This window comes from Molothrus aeneus, chromosome 2 (genome assembly GCF_037042795.1).
Source record: "Molothrus aeneus isolate 106 chromosome 2, BPBGC_Maene_1.0, whole genome shotgun sequence".
In the NCBI taxonomy this organism is placed as follows: Eukaryota; Metazoa; Chordata; class Aves; order Passeriformes; family Icteridae; genus Molothrus; species Molothrus aeneus.
Genome location: NC_089647.1, coordinates 112,557,761 through 112,580,250, shown reverse-complemented (window position 1 = coordinate 112,580,250; position 22,490 = coordinate 112,557,761). Strand labels below are relative to the sequence as shown.

Sequence of the window (22,490 nt, the reverse complement as noted above, 5' to 3'; positions counted from 1 at the left end):
CCAGTTGTTGGTTTCTCTGGGTCTGGATTGAAGGCACTTGAGATGGTGTTTCATGTTCAGACTCAGGTGTTTATTATTTCTTATCAGTAAAACAGTCTCACTGCTGTGAGTTCTGCAGCTTTTCATTAGAAGGCACAAAATGGCCAACAATCTCTTGGTACAAGGACTTTTAAGACTGAACTCTCCAATGAAGAACTGACACCTGGATTATTTTCCCTTTTAACCCAATAACTTTATCCCAAAGAGCTGCAATGGGGACTTTTCTGCCCAATTACAAAATGCCACCCAAACCCATGGAGAAGGAGGAAGAAGCATGAAGAAGAAACCCAGGACAACACCCCGTGCCCTCCATCTTGCTTCCATCCACAACATACTAAAAACCCCAAAAACCTCAATTTCTCACCAAGTGATACACCTACATTACTCTCTATAATTTATTTCACACTTTTGTGGATTCTGGTCTATCTTGAAGTCTGGGAAACTTTCTCCATGAATGAGGGTCAAAGTCAGTGCATCCCTGGGGGTCAGGGCACCCCAGAGCAGACAGAGAAATATTCCCACTGCCCTGGGTTTCCACAGCACCCAGCAAGTTCACTCCTCATCAGAAATGGTTTCAGAACTCTGGAGGCTGAGTCCCATCCCCAGACCTGTGTGAAATGATGCAGTTAATGACCTTATCACTGACTTTGTTTGTCAATGAAGCACTGCAGGTTTCCAGTGGCTGATCAACAAGGTCTGCTACAAATGCAGAGAGGCAGTGTAGGATCTCCAGGAATACCTTTTGTGTCAGATACCTGGAAGTGCTTCCCCGTGATGTATGAGTACCCAGATTTAGCCTAGGGTGATGTCTGAAGGATGTCTTATTCCAGACATCTCCTGTGACTCATCTGCCCATGAGTTCCTCACCCTTTGTTCCCTTTACAGTCAGTGGGGAGTGATGAAGGTTTTGGCAGCAGGAGGCTGGAGTGGGCTTTTAAACTACTTGGATGACTCTGCCCTGGAAGTGCCTATTGTGCTGTACTCTTAATTTATATTAACATATGTAAATTTCTTTAATATTAACTTGAGTTAAATTGCCCTTTTTCTGCCTCACTCCTGAAGGCACCAAGAACTCTTTGAATTTTCTGCCAATCTTCATCCTTTCATGACCAAAGTGATGCCCATGACAAGCAGTCACTACCAATTCTTTCTTGTGTCTGTTTTTTGAAGAGATGTTCTTCCCAACGTCTGCCTTCCTGGGAATCATTCATCTGTGTTGGTTCTGTCACTGCTTTCTTATAACTCTGTTTTCCACTGGATACTGCAGGGAACTCCTGCTCTGGGGTGATGTTGGAGTTCTGGATGCTGAGAATTTTAGACTTTCTGTACAGACAGACTCTGAGTCCCTGGAGAGCAACTCATTTGACCTGGAAGGCCTGGAACAGGCTTCCAAAATTGATTAACAGCACTGGGATTGTGGGTGTGGAGTTGGTTAGAAGTGTGTAATATCACAGGGTGGAAAACTTAGAGTTTGGCATTTTAGAATATAGAAATAAATCTGAAGCAAGATGGAGGTTTTAGGGTGGAGGCAGGTTGTTCTTCTTTACCTTCTTCCTCCTTCTTCTTCATGGATCTGGGTGATGTTCTGTAATTGGACAGAAAAGTCTGCATTGTGGGGTTCAAAGGATCAGTTATTGGGTTAAACACGAAAATAATTTAGGTGTCATTTCTTAATTGGATAGTTTAGCCTTAAAATACCTTGTAACAAGAGATGGTTAACCATTTTGAGCCTTGCTAGTGAAATGCTGCAGAACTCACAGCTGTGGAGCTGTAACATTGATAATAAACAATAAACACTTGGGTCTGAAGTATCATCTCAAGCGCCTTCAATCCCAGCCTCGACAGAGGTAGAAAAAGGAAACCAAAACCCATCAGGGTGACAAGTTAATGCTGATCCTTTTCTTCCCTGTTTCTGATTCCTAGAAAAAGGCCTCTCTTTGCTAGGGTACCACCTGTGCAACTACACCCTGACCAAAAGTGTGCTTAAAATGGTTGCCTACCAAAAGTCCTATGAGAAGAAGACATCCTGTGGAGGGTGGATCCCGTGGATGGTGTGTCCCCAGACACACCACAGAACAGAGTTCCACACTGTTGAAGTCCCTGAAACCATCACTGTCACAGATTGTTGTGAAGGATATGAACAAGTTGGACTCTACTGCTCTCTAGGTAAGTTTTAGCCAGATTAAGAGAGGAAATAAATGCTTCTTATGGAAGAAGATTCACTTCAGCTGAGATGTGTAAAGGCTTAATTCAGTCCTGGGCCATAGGTTCCTATTCACTGAAATAAATGAGTGCAAAACCATGAACAGTAAACTTTGTCCAACATGGCAAGGAGTAAACATAGCAGATTAAAGCTCCTGATTCTTGCTCTTTGCCACCTCTAGTCACAAATTCACTAAACTTCCAGAGAGCCTGAGGAAGGCACCTGCTCATTAGCCCTCCAAGGGCTCATTACCTGTCCAGGCTCAGGCCAATATCCCTGGCCAAGGGCAATAATTCACTGTCTGGTGCCTGCAATTCACTGAGCCTGCCTGCATTTACACCAGGAGCTTTCTCCTCAAAAGGAATTCAGGATGCACTTGGGATAGATAACATCTCCTTTGATGTGGAGCAGGGTCTGTTCCCAGAATGCAAACCCAATTTTGGCTCCAATTTAAAACAACCTGTGACCTCAGGGCAATGTGATAGCAGAAGCTTTCCAACCAAAACTAGACTAGGAGCCATTTTCTGAGGACTTCCTGGGTTACCTGTGTGGGAGGTCTGAGGACTGGTGAACTTTTTGGTGGATCTGATACAACATCTGAGTGTTAATAAGAGTCTATTCAGGAAGACTTTATCACCTTTGTCTCAAGATGGAAGCTTTTTCCCCTTCCTATATAAGGGTTACCAGCTGTCAATAAGAAATTCCCAGTTTTATCAGAACTTGAGACATAGATGGAGGGGATTCCTTGGGGAAAAGGAACTTTCTTTTTCCAATGGATAAATTTAGATGCTTCTAAGCTGAACAGGCATCTTGAATTATCTAAACCAGCACTGAACTTTTCTGTCATCCAGAAAAGTTCTGCAGGATGTAGTTTTGTCTCTTATTTTTGCATTTCCACTTTTCAGTACGGACCTGGGTGTTAACATAACCCCACACAGGAACAGCAGATTGAAAGGAAAGGTCCTGTGGCAGCCCTGGCCCTTGTTTTGGGTCATAAGACTTGGGTGACTCAGATCTGTGGGAATGTCCCCAAACCTGCTCCTGCAGAGGCTCATGTAACATGGTGTGAGGGGGGATGAGCCATATGTCCTGTCATGGGATCTGTCAAGAACAATGTGCTCATCCCACATTTAAGTTGCTTCAGAGCATTGGAAAAAGAATTTCCAAACATCATTTTTCCCCCAGAGGCGTTTTCTCCACAGTCACAGGTAGAATACTGTGTCTAGCAGGATTTTAACAGGATGGGGACACAAAAATGGTCTATATGTTTTATTTGTTCCTAAAAATATTTGCTAGAGAAGAGAAATTAAAGCATAATTCCTAATTTACTGTATCCTGCTATTGTTTGGCTGTTGTGGAGTCCCAGCAAAGCAGAATTTGAGCTGCAGATTACTGTGTGCCCAAGCAGATTTGTCAGACAGGCAAAGGACCTGCTGCTGATCATCTCTATTTTCCAAGCATCAGCTCCATCTCCAGTACATCTAATTCTGGTTGAAAAGTTATTCAGTGAAGTCTTTTGGATATACAGACATGTGCATACATGTTTGCCTGTAAGTATCCCATGGCAAGACTGAGAGGCAAGCAGAGAAAATGGCTTTTTAATTCTGTAGTACAAGGAAAGAGCTATGCCAGCTAAATGTGGAAAACTCACCATGGTTGTCGCTGTTTGCACAAGAAATTCAGGTGTTTCTGGACCTCTGAAAGTCAAGACCATCTTCTTGTGTGGAAAGAAAAGCATCCCAGTAATGCTTGAAATATTTCTTTCCCACTATAATTCTGTCTCTTAAAAGCATCTCTAGGGATATTTTAGGCTTGAGAGCTGTTGATGATTCTGTTTCATCCAACATGAACAAATCTGTAAATCTCTTGTAAAGCTCAGCTGCAGAATTTCCACCCTGCCCTTGCCATGTTGTTGATGGGCACTCTGGGCAGGTTTGTCCATGAAATGCTGTGGTCACCCTGACACTTTTTCCTGTAAAAATTAATTTGGGAATATTTAAAACCATTTAAGGATTTGTATGGCTTCTAGGTGATTTCCATGTTTACATTATTCTGGTATCTTTGCTTTTTCAGGGCATTAGTCATAAATTCTGTGAATGGTAATGCACTGTCTAGACACAGTCTTAAATAAATGATGAGAAGAGAAACTGGAACTGCAGAAATTACTGCACAGCACACTGCTGAACTGCTGTTATTTTCTTCATGACATTATCCATGCTGGCGTGCTCCCCACCCTGCCAGGGCTGGAAAGGTCTCCATGACCTTTCCCAGGAGCCTGCTCCTGGCCACTCCTCACCTTCTCTTCATAGAAGGAAACATTTGCCCCTGCCTGGGATATGGCAGGCCCAGCTTTTATCATTTCTTTACTCTGGTCAAGTTGCTCTGGTAGTTCTCACTAGTTGTGTGTCTGTCCATCAGGATACTGTTACAGGTGCGCACACAAATGACTTTGACATTTTTAAATAACAGCTGGAAAGTTAAATATCTAAAAGTTAGGACATGCTGAGATTAATTCTTAAGGTAGAATTAAATTTAAAAAAAAAATTTCTCTCTTTTTACCCATGCATACAGATCAGTGAACCATTTTAATTACCTGATCCGGCTCTGCAGTGCCCCAAGGACCACATTTCCCAGTGCCCAGGGATGATGGAGGAGCTCCCCAGAATGTGCCATCCTGACCTGCACATTCAGTGCTCTGCTCAGCCTCTCGCTGAGTACAGAATTATTTATCACCTCTGGAGGTGAATCCTGGTGGACCCACAGGCAGCAATTTCACAAATTTCACAATTTCACAGCCTTCACAAAGGCTGTGGGTGTGTTGTTCACAGATGGGCAACTGAGCTGCAGAGAAACTGAGATCAAGCCATTCTCTGTTGGTTTCAGACCTGCCTTCAGACACCTTGGGTGCAGTTTTAATTTTTTCATGGATTTATTCTGATTTTCATGGTGCTTAGTGCTGCTTTTAACAACTTGTATGGTTGGAGCACAGGGCTGCAGGTCAAGCTCATGGACCTGTGAAACCCTGAAGGTTGTTTCATCATAAAAAACTTCCCCCAGCATCTTGTCTTTTAGGTAGAGACAGGATCCAGCTCTCCAGGCTTGTTTCCAGCTGCCTGAATGGATGCTATGGGTATTTCTCCTGGTGGCTGGCTTGCTGCCCACTTTCCAGCCTAAGATGAAACCAGAGAGTTCCTCATCTGCCATCTAACCCTGCCTGATCCCAGCTAGGGAGGGAAAGAGTGCATCAGCACATGATGAAGACTGGTTTTTAAGCACACGTGTACAAAAATACCTTGAAATAAGAAGGCTCAAGACAACTTTAATGGTGGAGTTTCTTGAGAGCACTTGATTTGCAATGGTAAAGCCAGGCTTTAATCAGCGTGCCTTGCGTGTACAACTTCTGAAGAAGGAAAACAACTAAAAAGTAAAAAAAGGCTCATTGTAGGTGTCCCTCAGCAGGGCTGGGACCTTGCAGGGCTGGCATGCAGATGTTCCCATGCTGGCTGTGACCAGAGCAGCAGGAGGTGGACACAGCTGTCCCTGTGCTCGGCTGTCACAGGAAAGCCAGGGGACACGGGTGTCACATATGGGCAGCACTGCAGCATCAGCCTGGGGTGGGAAGGTGCCAGAATGTCCTGTGGGACTGCACCCAGGAGCAGGTGGCTCTGGCTGCCCTGCCGTTTGTGTCCCTTGTGTGCCCCCGGCAGCTGCAGAAATGGGATTATTGACACCCCTGCCTGCTCCCCACAGTGTCTGCTGATGGGAATCCTGTCTGGGAATTGCCTTGTCCCTTTTTGAGCCCTCTGAAGCTGTCTGTCTCCACACCCCCTGTGCTGACAGATTGCAGAAGTTCCCTTTTGTTTGGGTGAAGAAGTGAGTTCTTTCTCCCATTTTATTACTGTGGGCTCTGGTGAAAACCTTCACCTTGCCCCCTGCCTTTGGGATTTTGTAAACCTTGCCCACATCCCCCTCAGCCTTCTCCCCTCCAAGGCAAAAGGAACACCCAGCAATGGTGTTAAATACTTGTCAGGTGCTGGATCAGCACAAATCCCAGTTAAGACCTTGGAGAGGCAATCAGGATGGAAAACGCCCACCTGAGCAAGTAAAGCCTACCAATGCTCCAGGACCCCAAAACCAGGGCTGTGTGATGGAAACTGCCAGCCTGCCTTTGGAACAGACTTTCCCAGGGGCCTCCTCTGTCATTTCATAGATTTGTCTCCACCTTCTGATACCTGAGACAAATGCAGGGTGCTGTTCCCTGGCTCCACCACACACACCCTCTGGAAGAACCCATCCCTTCCAGATGGAAGGAGGGAGAGGAAGGGGGTTATGGCTGAGCTAATGTTGTCCCTCAGCACCAATCTCCTGGGAGATGCCCCCTCCTGCAGCCACAGCAGATCCAGAGGCAGGCTGGCAAGTGACCTTTGGTTGCTAAGCTGCAGTTCTGCTTCCATACATTTATGTAAATAACAGAGGAGAAAAGCCTGTACTTCATCCAAATGACACAGGACTTGGCTGCCTTGCTCCTCATTGCTTGCTTGGTAGGTGACTGTCCCCAGCATGATTGAAGGGGAGAGCATAAATTGAATTTCCAAAGTGCATCTGGTACAATTAGGCAGCAATGTGAAGTGAATCCATCTCTGTTTCCGTTGATCTGAAAAAGATGACCTTTTGATTTCAGATAAATGGCTCTGTGGCACCCAGCCAGGATTCAATAGTGTTTTCTGAGATTGCGTGGCACTCATTAAACCATTTACACTGCAGTTAAACACACACACACAAAAAAGAGACACAGGTGGGAAAAAAAACAAACCTGCTTTGACTCTCAAAGCTGCTTAAAGTGCACTTGAATCTCAGAGCTGGAGGAATTTCCATGCCTGGGTCCAGCTGCCTGGTTTGAACAGCAAAGAGCACTGGTGAATAGGGAATTTTCTAACACAAGGAAATCCCTTGGTGCTGGTGTTTGTGCAAAATCCAGGATGAGAGGCTGCTCAGCTCCCTGCCCAGGAGGCTGGGAAGGAGCAATCACTTGAGGCTGGGAATGTGTGTGGGACTCAGCTGAGGGCAGCTGAGGCTGTTTCACACCTGAATGTGGCTTTGAAAATCAAGAGGGATATTTCTAGGAAAAGGAGCTGTTTGGGGGAATAACCTGGGGAGTGACAGTCCCAGAGAGAGGAGAAGCTGGAACATGTATCTGGCAGCAAGTTGTGCAGATTCAGTTTAAATCTTGGTTAATCAAGATAATTTCCCTGGCTGAGGCTGTATCACACCTGAATGTGGCTTTGAAAATCAATCTGCTTCTAGGAGAATGACCTGTTTGGGGAAACCACCTATGGAGTGCCAGCCCCAGAGAGAGGAGAAGCTGGAACGTGCATTTGGCAGCAAGTTATGTAGATTCAGTTTAAATCTTGGTTAATCAAGATAATTTCCCTGGCTGAGGCTGTATCACACCTGAAAGTGGCTTTGAAAAGCAAGAGGGATATTTCTAAGAAAAGGACCTGTTTAGGGAAACCACCTGTGGAGTGACAGTCCCAGAGAGAGGAGGACCTGGCAGCAAGTTATGTTTAAATCTTGGTTATTTAAGATAATTTCCCTGGCTTTATAAAGTTCAGTTTAAATCTTGGTTAATCAAGATAATTTCCCTGGCTAGGAAGGTTACTTGGCTGAGGCCAAAAGTGCTAGATTCAATATCCCCCTCCTGCTCAGAAACCTCACATTTACTCTCATCCAGAGCCTTGGGATAACAGAAATTGTAAACCCACAATCTGACTGTTCATAACAGATTTATGGTTTGCTGTGGACTTTTCACTTGCTCTGGGCTTTATTACGTCAAATGTGGTTTTCCTGCACCACAACTGTTCCTGTTGCACCAGCAAGTTCATTTTCTCCTGGCTGACTTCAATTGCTCAGTAAAGGATCAAAAACCTGGAGGTGCAAAATGAATGGAAAAGAGATTTCTTTCAGGTTGCTTAGAAAGACCAGAGCTGAGCACTACTTGGAGCTGTGCTTGAGAGTGTGGGTAAAGAAGTGAGTTTGTAGGGCTTGGAAATATTTTCTCTTTTCCTCCCTAGAAGAGATTTCGTGCTGGCACTGACTCAGAACCACTGTCTGCCCTTGGCTTGGGAATCAGCCACCTCCTGCCTCAGCTGCCCTCTCTGCAGGGCTCTCTGGTGTGGGCTACCAACAGTGGCCAGCTGGAACAGAATTACTGCAACTTAGGTTAAATTTGTGCCACAAAATGTTAAATGGAAGTTCTCAACTTCTACCTTACGCAGTACCTGTTTTCTTTGATCATTAGATATTATTTGGATTAGTCACAGCTGCTATCAGCCATATTTTCTGTTTCTCAGTGCTTCAGTGTCTCCACATTTAGAAACTTACCTATGAGCCCATCCATCCATAATTATTAATGAAAAGTTAGAAACTCACAATTTCTGTAACAGAAATGTCATGGACAAGTGAAAGATCTGAGAATATTTACATTCTTGAAATGAAATAATGACATTTTAGGCTGCTGTTTTCTTCCCATTTAAAACTCAGAACAGACACGCTTCTAAAATGAGGAGGAGGTGTTTGGTATAAATTAAATATCACAATTTCTGTACTTTTGTTCTCAGAAATGTTTTTGTTACTTAGCACTCAATAGATCCAGTGTGTTTGCCTCAAGACCTGGTATTTGTCCAGTGAAGGATATGGAAATATTTGATTATCCTTGCACGTTCGATACTGAATGTCCAGGGCTGAAAAAATGCTGCAGCTCATCCAAAGGAGCAGGCTGTGTGGATCCCATGCCAGAGGGTATGTTACTGATAAATTCAACGCTGCTTCTAATAGAAATATCCTTCATTTTCCCTCCTGAGGGTGGGAGTGGGCAGGAAAACTGTTACCACAGCTCTTCCTAAAACAAATACGGGAATGTGCCTTGGATGGATTCCAGGATATTCAGCTTCAGTGCTTGCACCCCTGAGCAGTGTGTGGGTGCTGTGGGTCCAGCAAACCTTCCCTGGCTCCTTCTCCTGGGCTGGCTCCTCTGCCTGTGGCATATGGCAAACGAGGCCCTAGCTGGGCTCTTTGTGGCCCCTCAATGTTTGCCAAGTGAAATCTTGCTTGGTTTCCTCAGAGCCCCCCTGCAGCCCTGTCGCCTTCTGTAGCAGCAGACCTCAGATGACTTGGCTGTTTTATTTCCTACACTGCAGGGAGGATGTTCTGGTACAACGTGACAGTGCTTGTGAAAATGGATTTTAGTGAATTGATCTGGGTGGATTCCCACCTTCTGAATCATTCCCGCCTCTTGCACTCCGTGGTATGTACAAAAACAAACTCTTCCCTCCTTGTGCCCACGATTCTGTTACTCAGGGGCCACTCTTTGCTCCCCCTTGGTTCTGCCAGATTGATTTTTTTTGGCCCTATTTCTGATTATTTCTGTATTTCTGATTACTGAATGCCAGCTGCATCCATAAGCATTTCAAGTAACATTGATTTATCAGCTTCTTTAGCAAAATTTTCAGGTCTCTTCCAAAGGCAATTTAAAGACATACTGAAATAAAGAGGGTTTTTCTGCTTCAGTAGTGCTTGCTCCAGCTTTGTCTCAGTTCAGTTTTGGGCCTGTGAAAGACTGGGACCAGACTTCAAGACCTTCAAAGCATGATGTTTTCTGATATGGAATTTTAAGTAAAGCCTTTCCAAGATAAACCTACCTGCCATAATCTGCTGGCACTGATGGGCAGCAGAATAGAAATGATAACAACAGCATGGGTGTCCTTCTTCCTCCTGATTTCCCCTTCTCATATCCTAAAAAAGCAAGAAACCCTGGTCCTGTTGCTGTGTAGTAGGGAGTAGGGGCAAGGATCCACCAAGGCTTTTACATCTTGGTCTAAAACAAGCAATGTTACAGTCAAACACTCAATAAATGGGGAGTTGAGGTGAAGCTGTTCAATGAGCTGCTCCTCAGAGTGTTCTGCTGTCTGTTACACTGATTCTTAATGCTCAGCTCACCAGCAAATCCCTTCTCTCATTCCTTACTCTCAGTTGGGATGGCTTGGTCTCTCTGGGGTCTCTCTGTGCCTCTTAATCCCACCCCTCATCCTGAGTCTATGGCTTTTCCTCTTTTTCTTTCTATTTCATTTGCAGCAGTCCATTTAGCTGTTCAAAGAAGTGTTGGGCAGCTTTATTGCAGGTGAATTGTAGTGGCCTGTGTAATTTATTGTAATCCACTGAGACTTTGCAAAGCAGGACTTTTCCCACCTCCTCCTGGATTCGTTCTTGTCTTGGTTTGAACAGACAGGTGCCTGCTAAGAAAGCAGAAGCCACCCTTGAAATGGAAAAATGTAAACTCCCTCCCTCCAAGTTATTATGATTTTGAAATTAAGGGGTTCTCAGGCAAAGATATGGGAATGGGAATAACAGTTTTTTATTAGGGAAAAAATAAAAATAAAATAAAAATGTAGTAATACAAACCAACACTGCCAGAGTCAGACCATGCCCTGTTCCCCTGTGTGTCAGGGGGGTGGCACAGCCCCATCCCATGGGGGCTCAGCCCTCCTGCAGTGCCAGCTGTGGCTCTGCTGGAGCAGGGATCCTGCACAAGGGGGGAGTTTTCCTCTGCAGCTCCAGGGCTGCTGGAGATGGGCCTGGGCTCCCTCTGGCAATGCAGGGCAGCAGAAGCTGCTCCTCTGGCAATTCACTGGGCAAAGGCTGCTGTGCTGTCCCAGCACCTCAGATTGGATCCAGGTAGGAATGCTTGGCTCCTCCCCTGGGCGCAGCATCTCCCCATGGGATGATGGGATTGGATCAGCCCTGCAGGGACACTCAGTGGCCATGGACAGCAGAGATCTCCTGCAGGGAGGATTGGCTGTGGGAGAGAGAAAGAAAAAACTGCCCCATGGACAGCAGAGAACTGCCCCAGCTCTGACAGATGGGCAGCAGAACACACACTCATCTTACAACCCAGGACAGTCCTCCTGCCAAAGCATTTTGAGATCAGCTCAACACCCCCCTAGGCTTGGCATTTCTGTAGCATAAATCTGCTGTGAAATGTGAAAATAAGAACTCACCTTTCATAAACACAGGCCTAAACCACTTTGCCATGGTTTCTGAATTTCTTCCTCCACTCAGATTATGATAATAACCACTGCATAATTCATGTGCTGGGAAATGACCAAGGTGCTCCAGTGTTTGCTGCCCTGTTTTCCAGATCACTGGTGCATTGCAGCCCCTGAATGCCTCTGTGCACCACATCCAGAGTAACCCTGGGGACATCTACAGTGGGACAGTGGCCTCCCAGCTTCTCCTGGGCATGCAGCATCCAGCTCCTCTGGCAGAGGTTTCCTCCTCCCTGAAGGCCATGGTGAAGCGTGTGTATGAAGTGATTGACACACAAGTGCAAGGTGACTGACTGTAATCCTGTCACATTCTAGGGGATTTGCCCCTCTTCACTTGGGATCTCATTGATATAACCATTAATTTGGTTTCAAATAGCACAGAGATATACACAAGATAGCACAGAGGATCTTGCAAACTTTGCAAACACAGCCCTGACCTTTCTGTTATAGGATGGAGAATCAATGATTATTTTGGAGTGAATAGTTTGGAAGGGAATGCTTCTGAAACCTCAAATTTATTTTCTCCCAGTAACATAGTTTTCCAGATGAAAAAGCAAATATGTGCCTATTTGTAGCACAATTATTAGTTGTATTAAACAGGCTCTTAAAAACCTGTTTTCTTGGGAAGCAAATATATTACTTCCAGTAGCTTGTATAAAACGAGTCATATTTGTAGTCTGTTAATTACTACAGCATATTGCCACATACTTTTTAAATGTTACATAAACATTTCAATATATTAATTTTAAATTATGTCAAGCTACTTATTGCTCTGCAGTTGTCTGAACATTTTCACTCCTAAAATCTTCTTATCCTGTGTTTGCTCAGTTCAGCTTTCAGTGAAATCAGTGGGTAGTCCTCCTTCCTCCTGTACTGACATCTCAGGTTTGGAGGGCATCCTACAGGTGTAAGCAGGAGCTGCCCCTAATTGTCCTCTAATTCCAAAGAACTGGGGTAAAAAGTGATAGGGTGGTAACATCCAGAATGGCTTTAACAGCATTACTGCAGATTTACACTGAATTTATCATAGCCACAGCCTGGTTTACACACAGTGCAGCTCAATCTTGATGCTGCTCCCAATATCTGTGCAAGGTGTGTTGTTCTTCCTAGATGTCAATGAATGCTCCTATGCTGAATTCAACGCTTGCCCTGAGAAAAGCAGCTGTGTGAACCTGGAGGGTTATTACAGCTGCCACCCCCAGCATGAACATGCCACTGTCATCCCTCCCTGGCTGAGCCCAAGGAAGGAAGGTAAGAAACATGGGTCTCACCCTGGGAAGTGCTGAGGATGTTCCTGCAGGACGTTGTGCTCCTTTGCAGGAGTCACCTTCAGGAATTTCTGGAGTATGAGTGCCCTTTCTCCTCCTGTTGGGAGAAAATGCCACATAAACCTGTTACCTGTTTCTGATGGAAATGCAGAGTATTTATTTCACAGTCCCTCGTGTTTCTTCTGTTTCACCCTCAGCTGTCCTCACTCATCTGCCAAAACCTAAAACTTCAGACCCTAATGCTTCTCAGAGCACACTTGTTGTCAGTGCACCTCCCCAGCTGTGGTGGTGTTCACAGGGGTCCCAGGATGAGGGAAGAGATGAGAATCTTGACTCCATGTTTCAGAAGGCTGATTTATTATTTTATGATAAATATATTATATTAAAAGAAAATGATATATTAATACTATACTAAAAGAAGAGAAGGAAGGATTTAATCAGAAGGCTAGCAAGGAAAGAGGTGGAATGATAATAAAAGCTCGTGACTCTCAGAGAGTCTGAGACAGCTGGACTGTGATTGGCCATTAATTAAAAACAACCCCATGAGACCAATCACAGATCCACCTGTTGCATTCCACAGCAGCAGATAACCATTGTTTACATTTTGTTCCTGAGGCCTCTCAGCTTGTCAGGAGAAAAATCCTACCAAAAGGATTTTTCATAAAATATCATGGCTGCACCCAGCCTCTTGAGAAACAATTAATGGCATTATTTCTACCATTTTCTTTGTTCCTATTTTGACTGCAGCCCTGACTCAGTGGTTGTGTGATCCCACCCTGAGCTCCTGCACTGCTGCTGAGCTCTCTGGCACTGGCTGAAATAATTCCTTCTAGTACCAATTCAGCAAAATATACTTACAGCCCACAGACATCAATGGGCCTGCTAATAGGCTTTAAGATAATGAGATGAATAACTGCTTGCAGATTCAATGCTTTAATTACAAAACAATTTTACAATCCCTTAATCTCAAAAATGAAGATAATGTATTGCTTTATGCTTTTGTGATATGATAACACTTTTATTTTTTATTTATAGTGCTTCTATTGCTGCTTTTCATGTGGAAAACCTGAATGGTATTATTTTGGATTTGTTTTCTTAGAAATACTCTAACTGGGATAATATGATTTTCCCCTAAACATTGTAGCATCTACTCCAAGTTCAGTAAATGCTGTTAACACTGGCAGTAGCTCTCCTTCTGTAAGGAACTCAAGTCTCTTGTCCATAACCAACCAATCTACAGATGCTGAGTGCTGTAAGTAACCTTGGATTTTAGCAAATGTTTTCTTGATTTGTGATGGGAACCAACCTCAGTAGATTTGTGTTTATATAGGTGATCCAGCCCTTTCAGGCAAGAGTTATTACAATCCTTTTAACAGCACCCTGTTCTTCTGTGGGAGGAAATAGATTTAAGTTATTCTTTGAGAGTTCAGAGAGACAGGCCGGGTATTCTTGATCTTCATCCACAACTCCTGATTGAAGCTGAAGCCAGAGGAATTAAACTGAGGCCCCTCTAGCACAGGGGGGAGTGGCTTGGGGAGTGTTTGGCAGCCACCTGGCTCAGAGTGCTGGAAAAAATTGTGTTCTATTGATGAAAACAATTTATGAATGTATGAAAACAACCTTTTCTCCTTAGTCTATCCATTAGCATGAAAGAGCTGAAGCTGTGGCAGCAGCGTGCCGTGGTCTCTGGGTTAGTGTGGGGTGTGAGGCTCATCTCTCCTGCTCTCTCCAGCAGAGGTGTCTTGTCTGGACTCCCTCTTTTGAGCCAGACTGACTGGCTCTGCTGCAGGGCAACTCATCCTACCCAGTTCAAACACCTCCTCCTCCCAGGACAGGAATCATCTCTGAAGGGCCCTGTCTTTTCCCACTGACATGACAATGATTGCACTGCATTAGAGTGCAATGACAGGTTAAGTGCTGCACACCACTCTCCCCCAGCCCCTGTTAGCTGGCTCTGGGAGGATTTCCAGGATAAATCCAGGCAATCTTTGCCTGAACAGGGGCATTTTGATGATTAAAGTGACAGGAGGCAAAGCAGGTGTCAACACATGTAGAGTACCCAGAGTCAGTCTTCCAAACTTGTTCCTGTTGCTTGCACCTGTAGCTCAATGGCTGATTGTCTCTGTGACTGGAGATTTGGAGAGGTTGTCCAGAGGGACTGTGGCTGCCTCATCCCCGGAGGTGTTCAGGGCCAGATTGGATGGGGCTCTGAGTAGCCTGGTCTAGTGGAAGGTGTCCCTGCCCATGGGGACACCTGGATGATCTTTAAGCTTCTTTGCAGTCCAAACTTTTCTGTGATTCTATGATTCTACAGAAGAGCATATTGTAAAAGGAAATAAAAAGGTCAAACACTAAATCAGTCACTCTAGTGGGTGGTTCATGGATGAGGGGATCTGCTGGTGTGAGAGGGGCAGATTCTGTCCTGACCCTATTGACTGTCAAAGTGCTTGTCTGTAGTGGATTTAGAACAGCACAAGGTTTTGAAAGTGAAATGTTGCTTTTTCTGTGCCAACTCCTGCAACAGATCCCTCTGCAGTTACAAACCATCGAATCCTCAGCGTCACCAGCAACAGCTTTGAAATGTCCTGGCTTGTCAGTTCCACTCTGAACCACACTTTCCATGTCCGGGTGGCCAAGGGCAATGAAATTGTGCAAAGCCTGAAGACAGAGGAAATGCAGGTGGATGTGTCTCATCTGGAAGCAGGTGTGATGTATTCAGTAGAGATCAGCTATGAAGCTTGTGGAAAAACCATTGTCTCCCATCAAAATGTTAAAACAGGTAAAGAAACACTTTAAAATACATGAATATAATATAATATAATATAATATAATATAATATAATATAATATAATATAATATAATATAATATAATATAATATAATATAATATAATATAATATAATATAATATAATATATAATGTTATGTTATATATAATAGTATCTCTGTCTTCTCCATTCTCCTTCCATCCCCACTCATTTGCAGTTCAGCAATGACCCTTTGGTCCTCACTGAACAACATTTCCTACCTTCTTCAGCACTTTTTATCTCATCTTCTCCAGCATTTATCCAATCCAGAATATCAGGCAGCAGAACTTGGGCCTTAGTTGATAAAGCAGTGCAGGAGCTGATTAGACTATTACAGATATCAGGCTAAGCTAGCTATAATTCTTTTTTTAAAATGTATTTCTTTGGTGCCTGCCACTGCTTTCTGCTGCCACCCATCTCCCAGCAGGCCTTGTTTTTCCCTGGTTGATGGCTGTGGCCAGAGGGAAATCCAGGCAACTGGTTTGTCAAGGGCTCGGTTGAGCTAACAAGAGTGCCCAGAGGAAGGGCAGATTCTGCTGAATAAAGGGTTAAAGAGAATTACAAGCTCTGAGTAAGAAAGCTGCAGACTACCTGCCCAGTTCTGTTCAATTAACTGGTGGTGGGAGCTTCCTGAGGCCCTAGTGTGTTGATCAAACATAATTTTGCTTTTTCTCTAGTCTTAAATTATTTCCTAAGCCTCCATGCAAATAAAGAAATAAATCTGTCCCCTCTTTTTCAAAGAGCAGGCAGTGAACTCTTTATTAGTGACCACAGCAGGAATGCTGCTGTTCATGTTTATCCCTAAGAGCCTTGCCTTTGATGAGATGAGGGATGACTTCAGTTTGGGTCAGAAGGAAATTACTCTCTTTGTGGAGGGAAAGTAGGAGGTCTAGTGGTTATGAAAACAGTGGGCTGAACTTCAGAGTATGAAGTTGGAGCCTTTGAGAAAAAGAAAATTTTTCCAAGGATCAGTCCAAGGAGTAACAGCCTGGGAGTGTTTATACAGGACAGAGCAGTTAGAGATTCCTTGGCTCTTGGTTTTTGGCTCCTGTGCTCTGTACAGTATCTGTCAGGGCTCACCACACACACCAGGGACATGCACAGCTTTCTGTTGTATTTTCAGTTTGAGAATATATTTACTATCCCTACTGCCAAGATCAGGAAAATAAAGAAAGAAATTAAATAAAAACTGTGACTGGTGGGCCAGAGATGAGCCCACAGGCAATTCAACCCTGGGTGTGACTTCAGGGCAGGAGTTATGGAGGGCCAGGCCAGGGATGTGTAAACCCACACATAAAGTATGTGTACACCTAGTTCTCATGCAGTTGCAATCAGGCACCAAAATATCTCTTTAGACATAATATAAATGCATCTTCTCAATATATCAGAAGCTTGTATGAGCCTATTTGCCTTATTTTTTTAAATTTAATACTAAAATCTCTCAATCCTGCCCTCCTTTCTTCTGTCAGCTGAGATTTTGGTCCAGGTACATAAATTTTAGCTGAATCCTTTCCTACTTTGTCAGTGTGTTTTAATGTTGTGTTTTACAGAGGCCAAGCTATTTGATGTTACTATGAGGATTCTCAACTACAACTTCACTGATGATTTCCATAATTCCAGCAGCTCAGCATATGAGGAATTTTCAAGACTGTTGCTTACAGAGGTAAAATGACTACATCTCTGGGTAATACATATGGGGTTTTTTTCAATGTAAAATTTATTTAATCTAATAGAGGATTTTATGCCTGGATGAAATAGTCCTTCAAAAATCAGCATACAATTTCCTGTGACCTTTCTTTATAATTGCAACAAAATTCAACTGACTAGACAGATCAAGCCTTTGGCCTTGTTAGCAATGAAGCCAGTGAGAATTTTCCTCTGCAGAAGAGTGGAGGAATTATAAATGCAGGCATGCAACAGGGGCTCCTTTCCTTGGATCTTTAATTTGGCAATAAACTCACAGTAAATTAACTTGAGGCTTTTAAATGGATTATTGAAATGGCATTCCTGGCATTCATTTCAGCACAGTCTGCTCAATAAATGTCTTCCTCCTCTCAAATAAATAGTTCTCTGCCTGCTGTCTTTCTTCTTTCAGGGAAAGTGTCTGGATCAGGCTCTCCTCTCCTTGCCTGCACACATGTGGCCACTGTCCACAGTCAGGTGTAATCAGCCTGAAACAAAACCTGAGTCATGAAGTCTGGTGGCAGCTCTGAGCTTCCCAAAAAAGGGAGAGGTTTCAGATGGAGCATATTTCCTACAGTTTTTCTGCTCAGAACAGGGCCCATACAGAGGAATTGGGATCTCCACCCAACACAAGGCTTCCCCAAAGCAAAGGGTGAATTGTAATCGTGTTTGAATTTAGATGCAAGAGAAAAACCCAAAACAATAACGGAGCTATACATTCAAGGGCAGCAGAGGAGAAGCATTTGCCCAACAGAAATTGCAAGTTGAACCTCCTTACATGGCTTTATTTCCCACAGTTGCAAATTATTCACTTTTGTTGTGTAGGAAGATTTTGGTAACTGAGTCTTCTCTGGGATTAATGCAGACCTGATTGGCTTCATCAGGATGGGAAGGAAAAGGAGCATTGCCCATGTGTTGCTTCTGCCTCCTTGGGAGTATGTGAGCACAACATCCCCCTCTCATTTCTTCTCTCCTCATTTTCTTGCCTTTCTACCCTGATGTGAGCTTAGACCAGCTACACATTTTGTTTGTAGGGATCTTTTTGAGCAAGCTCTGGCTGAATGGGAACAAAGCTGTGCTGATTTATGGCTCTGGATTCCTGCTCAAAGACACACTTTGAGGTGTATGCAGCAACAAAAGGCTCAAGCAAGGAGCTGCCTTCTAGATATGTAAGGTGAAACTGCCAGCTCCTGCACAGCTCAAATACTGACAGCAGTGTGCCAGCTTCAGTGTTCAGAGTAATGCCATTTGTTCAGCTGGTTTGGTAATTAACCATGATGTGATTGTGATGCTGCCTTGAAGCTGGGCTGTCTCAAACACATTTTTGAAGTTATCCACCTCCATTATTCTTGTCTCTCATCCTGAGGTTTCTTTATTATTGGACTGGGCTGCAGGCTGAACTTGAACTGGTGAGTTTGAAATGCTCCCTGGGAACTGAAGCCATGGTCACACTTGCAAATGAAACAAAATGTATATGTGACATACAGAGATAACATCAAGGCTCTGCTGCATGCATTTACCAGGACAGTTCAGCTCTGCTGCAAGCAAAAGGGGCCAGGGGAAATTCTGCTCCCTTGAGCCAAAATTTGGAACTTGGTCTGTAACACCAGTGGTCAGATACAGTTTTCAAAGGTATCATAGAATTATGTAATCACAGAATGGTTTGGTTTGGAAGAGGCCTTGAAGATCATCCAGTTCCAAACCCCTGCCATAGACAGAGAACAAGTTGCTCAGAACCCTGTCCAACCTGGCCTTCCAGTGGTGGAGCATCCCCAGCTTGTCTGGGCAACCTGTGTCCAGGCTTCACCATCCTCAGAGTAAAGAAGTTTTTCCTAATATCTAATCTAATCCTACTCTCTGTCAGTCTGAAGTCATTCCCCCTTGTCCTGTCACTCCAGGCCCTTGTAAATGGTCTTGCCTCATCTTTCCAGTAAGTTCCCTTCAGGTACTGGAAGGTCACAATTAAATCTCCCCAGAGCCTTCTGCTTTGCAGGCTGAACAATCCCAATTCTCTTAGCATTTCCTGACAGCAGAGCTGCTCTGATCCTGCTGCCTCCTCTGGACTGGCTCCAGCAGCTCCTTGTCCTTCCTGTGCTGGCCCCAGGGCTGGATGCAGCTCTGCAGGTGAGGTCTCTCCTGAAAGGGGCAGAGGGGCAGAATTCCCCCTTCTCCTGCTGATTTTGGTGAAGCCCAGCAAACAGAGGGTTTCCCAGTGCACACAGCCAGGGCATGTCCAGCCTCTCATCCACACTCAAGTCCTTCCCAGCAGGGTTACACTACTTTGTGCCACAATAATCTCTGAAAAATAAGATTTCAGAAATACTTTGGAACTTTTCTTTTTCCAGCATCTTCTATGCTGTGCTTATATAAATATTTAAAGAGGTACTTATTGGCTCCCTAATCATCAATGCTTGTCTCCTTTTGCTCAGCTTGAAAATTCATTCCCACCCAACATTTCTGCCTTGTACAAATCTGGGAAGCTGAAAGTGCAGATTGAATCCCTGGCAGCAGGAAGCATCATTGTGAGGCTCAGAATCACCGTGCAGGATCCTGAGTTTCCAGTGGATGCCTCCACATTTGCCCCAGTGCTCTCCTACCTGCACAATGGCTCTGTGCTTGTGGTGGATCAGCAAAACACTGCAGTGGAAGGTAATTTTTGTTATTGTTTTTTTCAAAGAGGAAAGCAGCATTTGTGTTTTGATCACGTGCAGTGTCACCAATATTCTTCTCAAAATAGAGAAACAAAGGATGTGGTTTGTTGAAGAGAAAACCATGATGTGAGAATTCTTCCAGGGGTTCTATCCAAAAGCTCAGGAGGGTCAGACAAATGACCACTGGCTGTCCCCAGGTACCTGCAGGCACTGCTTCTCCTCACTGTGGTTAACCCAAGTGGAGCCCTTGGTTTCCCTATTCATTTTCCTCCCTCTCCTTTCTGTCCCCAGCTGGAATTTTGCCATATCTTTCTCAAGCTGAAAGGCAGACAGAATTACTGTGGAATATCTGTAGCCTGTAGATCCACACACCCTCTAGACAGTTTTGTGCTCCAAGACTGGGGGACTGTATTTGGGCCAAGGTTTAAGAAATCTAACATCTTCCCTCTAGAAACCCAGCCAGAGGAATTCCCAAACGTCCTTCCTGTGAATAGGACTGAAGGAACATGCATGGAATTTATGTTAAGTTAGGCCTTCGTTTGATCTTCAGTAATCACCACTTTTATCTTCAAAGAACTGAGTTCTGTCCTCAAGTTTCCCAGCTGGCAGAGACAGCAGAGTTCAGAAAGTTGCTAAAGCCAACAGAAATGGGTTATTCTTCTCTCTTGGTGTGTTGAGCCTTTTTGAGCAGGAAAAGCTCCCTCTGGAGTTGCATATGCAGGTTAAGGAGAACAGGACAGGAAAAAACCAGGAGACAAATTGCACTTGAAGCCCACAAATATCACAGTGGCAGCTGAATTGCAAGAGGCTGATGTGTGCCAAAATACTTTGTAAATGTTATTGATCCTGGGGCCAAAAGGCTGAGGAAGAAGAAAGTGATGGCTCTGGACTGTCACTTTAGCTGCAGAAAACCAGGTGGCTTCCAGCAGCACCACACTTATCCAGGGGCACAGCCAACACCTCCACTCCTCCTCAGGGACATTGTGCTAGAAGGGTCTTGGGCCTGACTCAGCACACATCCCTTTCTCTTCTCTCACCATGCCCCACAAAACAGATTTTATTGTCTTTATTCATCATGGCAATAAGTTTAATAATTAATGCATCTTCAAAGATGATTTCTTATCTCTACCCAAAGAAGAGTTTCTTCAACATGAGTTTCCTAAGTGGAAAATAAGGAGTGAAACACAGGAAGGAAGGATTTGTCTAAGGGGATGTTTTCCTTCCTGACCCTGGAGAGCCCCAGGACATGACCTTTGGCAATAAGCCCACCCAAACCCTGTCCCCTGGATCCTCCCTGCAGCCTGGCCACCACCTGACTTTGTGCTGGGTTTACTGACAGTCCATTCAGCTGTGAAAAGCAGGGCTGAGCAGTCAGAAGGGACAGCACAACTGAAGGGAGTGGACCAGAGCTCTTTGAAGATGCATTAATTATTAAACTTATTGCCATGATGAATTAAGACAATAAAATCTGTTTTGTGGGGCATGGTGAGAGAAGAGAAATGGATGTGTGCTGAATCAGGCCCAAGACCCTTCTAGCACAATGTCCCATCCAGGAGCCAATTCCTGGAGAAGGCATCACCTCCCACAAATAATCCCTTAGCCAACAACTGGTTTTAGTTCCAGGACTCCCTGAATCCAGAGGGATTTCTTTGGGTTTGTTTATCCCCCATGAATCTCCCCCATCAAATCACATAAATCTTCAGCATCTGCAACATCATTTGGCAAGGAATGTCACAGATTTTTACCCTTTGCATGTACCCCTTACAGGTGTAAAATAGGTAATCAGAGTGAACACAAATATGGCATTTTAATAATTTTTGGACTAGGACTGTTGGTTGAGCTGTGTGTAGGGAAGTGCCAAATGTGAAGGGCCAGAGAGGTGCCAAGAGTGCAGAAAGAGAGCTCAGAGCAGATTTTGGCTGAGATGTGATGGTTTGGACAGGAAAAAAGGGCAGTGTGTGTGTGTCGATGTGCACAAGTGATGCAGTGATGCACCAGTCAGTGGCAGCGCTTTTACCCGATGCATGATTGAATGTGGCCATCAGAGGTGAAGGAATTTGCTTAAAAAGCCGTGCTAAGTGAGGAGAAAGGCAACCCTCAGAGACAATGGAGGCAGTGAATGTAAGTGATTTGGCAATTAGCATCTCTCCGATGGTGTTGGAAGCCACCGAGGGTCACAATTATTTCATAGCACAGTTAGGAATTAATGAGATTTCATCTCTGGTGTTCAGTCAGTCCTGCACCCTTCTTCATTCCCTCTAAGTGGCTTAGGCTGGAATAATAGGCAACTGCTGGCCATAGGCACATGAAATTGTCTAATGGAGACTATCATGGATACAGCAATTACCCAATGACAAAAAAAAGTGAAAAGAACTGAAATATTAGCTAAAAGGAAGGAAAAGCAAGCAGAAAGATGAGTGTATGTGCATGCACATGGAGTGGGATATTCCTTTGTTTCAGAGAATTAATCACCATCATTAATCTGCAAGTTTGCAGATCAAGCACTTCTGTTAATTTGTTATTCAGAACAATTTTCTAGCCTCTGATCAGAATTATTTGTCCCAACACACAGTTTTTAGCCTCATTTGCTGCTCTCCCTCTTTCAGGGCCCTGAGGCAGAAGGTGAGTGCAGGAGGCTGTCACACAGGGAGGGCTCACCTGGAATTCACTGGAATTATTCCTGTCCAAAGGACTAACTCAGCCCTTGCAGATTTGCTGGAATAGGGTCTGAATGGCAGCA

The 22,490-nt window shown here is 44.3% G+C and overlaps 1 protein-coding gene across 1 annotated transcript in view; it reads left to right on the top strand.

Annotated features, from left to right (window-relative positions):
- Positions 1-22,490, top strand: part of UMODL1 (uromodulin like 1) — a 51,320-nt gene that overhangs the window by 3,982 nt on the left and 24,848 nt on the right. Inside the window, exons 2-10 of the mRNA XM_066571800.1 lie at positions 1,963-2,205; positions 8,879-9,040; positions 9,439-9,545; positions 11,436-11,628; positions 12,454-12,595; positions 13,748-13,863; positions 15,136-15,390; positions 16,967-17,079; positions 19,529-19,748. Of these exons, the coding sequence (XP_066427897.1) occupies positions 1,963-2,205; positions 8,879-9,040; positions 9,439-9,545; positions 11,436-11,628; positions 12,454-12,595; positions 13,748-13,863; positions 15,136-15,390; positions 16,967-17,079; positions 19,529-19,748 (1,551 nt within the window). The remainder of the gene's footprint in view (positions 1-1,962; positions 2,206-8,878; positions 9,041-9,438; positions 9,546-11,435; positions 11,629-12,453; positions 12,596-13,747; positions 13,864-15,135; positions 15,391-16,966; positions 17,080-19,528; positions 19,749-22,490) is intronic.